The sequence below is a fragment of the Hypanus sabinus genome, chromosome 29 (genome assembly GCF_030144855.1).
Source record: "Hypanus sabinus isolate sHypSab1 chromosome 29, sHypSab1.hap1, whole genome shotgun sequence".
Taxonomy (NCBI): domain Eukaryota; kingdom Metazoa; phylum Chordata; class Chondrichthyes; order Myliobatiformes; family Dasyatidae; genus Hypanus; species Hypanus sabinus.
Genome location: NC_082734.1, coordinates 1887777 through 1890954, shown reverse-complemented (window position 1 = coordinate 1890954; position 3178 = coordinate 1887777). Strand labels below are relative to the sequence as shown.

The 3178-nt window shown below is 57.7% G+C and overlaps 1 protein-coding gene across 1 annotated transcript in view; it reads right to left on the bottom strand.

Moving 5' to 3' along the window:
* The window catches only part of LOC132382714 (tyrosinase-like), a 5235-nt gene extending 2057 nt beyond the window's left edge, over positions 1-3178 (bottom strand). Inside the window, exons 1-3 of the mRNA XM_059953167.1 lie at positions 2712-3178; positions 2233-2506; positions 256-475 (exon numbers count right to left, since the gene is read on the bottom strand). Of these exons, the coding sequence (XP_059809150.1) occupies positions 256-475; positions 2233-2506; positions 2712-3178 (961 nt within the window). The remainder of the gene's footprint in view (positions 1-255; positions 476-2232; positions 2507-2711) is intronic.

Here is a 3178-nt window from a genome sequence, read left to right as displayed (position 1 = left end):
GGGGAGTGTGTGACGGGACGGTGTGGAGGGAGTTTAACTCTGTGTCTGACCCTGGGAGTGTGTGATGGGACGGTGTGGAGGGAGATTCACTCTGTGTCTGATCCGGGGAGTGTGTGACGGGACGGTGTGGAGGGAGTTTCACTCTGTGTCTGACCCTGGGAGTGTGTGATAGGACGGTGTGGAGGGAGATTCACTCTGTGTCTGACCCCGGGGGTGTGTGATGGGACAGTGTGGGGTGTAATCCAGTCTCTGCACCTTCTAGCACGTTGCGGAAGCTGGAGATGGCGAACTGGTTGAAGGGATGGCGATCGTAGTTTTGTAGATGCAGGGCGTCGGACACATCACGGGTGGTGGGCAGACGTGGGGCTCCCGGATCACCCCCTGGCCGGCGCCTCAGTAGGTGAGTCTGTCGAGTGGGCTGAAGGCAGACGGTGTCCATGGACGCTTCTGCGTCTCCGTCGTAGGTGCACACTGTCTGTAAGGAGGGGATGGGGGAGAGGAACGGGAGTGAGTGTGGGAATGTGAGGTGGAGGGGTTGGGGGAGAAGATGGAGCGGAGGAGCCAGTAAAAGAGTGTGAGGGATATGGAGGAAAAGAGATAAAAATGGAGGAGGGTGGGAGAGATTTGGGAGGGAACAAGTGGGAGAGTGAAGAAGACTGGAAGGAAAGGGGAAGAGAGTGGGGTGAATGAGAGGGGATGGAGAGAGGGGGTAATGGAGAGCGGGGTGAATGACAGAGTGGGGTGAATGAGAGAGGGGTGGAGAGGAGGGTGATGGAGAGTGGGGTGAATGAAAGAGGGGTGAATGAGAGAGGGGGTGATGGAGAGAGTGGGGTGAATAGGAGTTATGCGGCCCGCCCAGAGGTCTCTGCCCCTATCTATCCCTCACTGCCGACGGGTTGTGTCCCGCTACCTACCCAGGTGCCCCGCGACCTGCTCAGTGCCCCCCCCCCGTGTTCCTGCCTGGGAAGTCCGGGCCCTGCCTAAGAGTTATGCGACCCCCAGTGATCTCCAAGACCCTGCCTTGCCTGAACTCCGGGATCTCCTTGCCTGAACTCTAAGACTCTCCCGGAACCCCAGAATCACCTTGAACGTCACGTCCCTCACGCACACTACGGTCACCACATCTTGTCTACCGTTAGTTGTTCCGTCCTGCCCCTAGTACTTCAGTGCCTGCGTCCTGCACTCGGGTCCAACCTCCTGTCCCCTTATGACAGGATACTGTTTATCGATAACGGATTTGCAATAAAGACAGACCAGTATAAAGTTTATGAAACGTGAAAGCTTCTCTTTTGTAATGTATTTCATTACACCTTTCAATTAATACATAAAATTAAAACTATCTGATATTTAAATGTTCGTAGTGTGCGTATTACAAAGAAGTAATAAAGTGTCCCCGCATTGTAAATGTTTCCTGCCAACAACGGTTGGTCCTCACGGCTGCTTAAGAAAACGTTGCTTTCCAGAGACTGGCGTTCGCTCTGAAGGCATGATCTCAATTCACTTTTAACCCGCTTTAATCCGAGTGACTTCGAGGTAAATGGGGCCCCGGTGGGTTTCAATGCAACGGGAAACAGGATCCCAATCGGTTTAATGGGGAGCGGGGTACTGAGTCCTGATAGGTTTAAAAGGAGCGGCAAATGAAATTTCGGTGGGTTTAACGGGAGCGGGAAATGCGAACAAAGTGGGTTTAATGAAAGCGTGGAAAGGGGTCCAGTTGGGTTTAACGGGAGTGGGGAACGGGGCCAGGGGATCACACAGACAGGATGGCGCACGGGAGAGGGATGATTCCATTGAGACTCAGGGGAGGAAGGGCTCTTGGAGGTGGGGAGGAGCGAAAGGGAGGGGAGTGCTGTGATTGATGGGGTTGCGGCTGTTTTGTGTGAACAGGATCTCTACGCGGTTGGGAACTGAGGGATTTGGCAGGTCGCCGTGTCCCTGACCAACTGCTGACCGTAGACCGTTACTCTACTCGTTAGCAGCTGCACTCATCCGCAGGCAGCTGGTGAGATGTGAACGCGATAAACCTTTGCTTCCCCTTTGCCCTTCTCCGTCTCCACCAGCTCTCCCTTTCCATGACACCCCCTTCCCGATCAGTCATCCCTACCCTTCTTCCTCGCCTCCGTCACTCCCTCCCCATCTCCATGACTCTCTCCGTTCCCTACATTCCTCCCCGTCTCTATCACGGCCCTCCGTCACCCTTTCCGGCTTCCGCGACCCACGGTGTGCTCTCACCTTCCAGCCGGTGAGGAAGGCGGGTGCTCGTATCTTGCCGCGGTTGTCACTGCGCCCCATTTGGCTAACCCGACAGACATCACAACCCGGGCTCCGGGTCCAGTTCCAGTACGGCAAGCTGAAGTCTTCGTCCCCCGATAGTATCCTCAACTCCTCCTCGAGGAATGCCAGGTAGCGCCGGTGCCAGGGGGCGAAGGCTGGACCCCCGTGGGCAAAGTTGGCGCTAGATATTGCCTCCTTCCTCAGACCTCCACCTGCTTTCCCACCCAGAGGGCTTGGTGGCCAGGTAATGCATCCAGGTTGCAAGGTCGTAGACTGTGGCGTTTAGGAAGGCCAGATACCCTGGCAGCGGAGGGGCAGATGGGGAGGGAGAGGAGAAGGGGAACAGGGTGAGTGAGAAATGGGACGAGGAGGCAAATGGAGAAGATGGGGAAGAGAATGAGGAGCGGTCAGGAGCTCGGGTGGCCACGATGACGTACCGGCTGCTGATGGTGCCCTTAGCCGCCTTCAGTGTCCTGAGAAGGACCCGCCACTGCTGTCGGCTGAGCTGATGGACTCCCTTCCTCACTCGGACTGCCCAGCGCTCGCAGAAGGGACCCCGCCAGCCTCCCGCGCACTTCCCGCAATCGAATCCCGAGAAGCGGGGGTGGCATGCACAGGCGTAGGCAAAGAAGGCGCTGGGCCAGGCCAGTCGGAAATCCCAGGGCGAGGGGAGCGCGGAAGGGGATGTAGCGGGAGGAGCGGGGCGGAAGGGCATGCAGGATCCCCGGCCGCTGCGCTCCCCGCAGGGAGACCCATCCCCTGGCCAGTGGGGACAGCAGACACGCGAGGTCAGGGCGGAGAGCGAGGCGCAGGGACGGGGGAACTGGGCGAGAGGGTTGAGTGGCCGGGAGAAAAGCAGGAAGAGTGGGATGTTGATGAGGGCGAGGGGGCTAGGCTCCCGCAT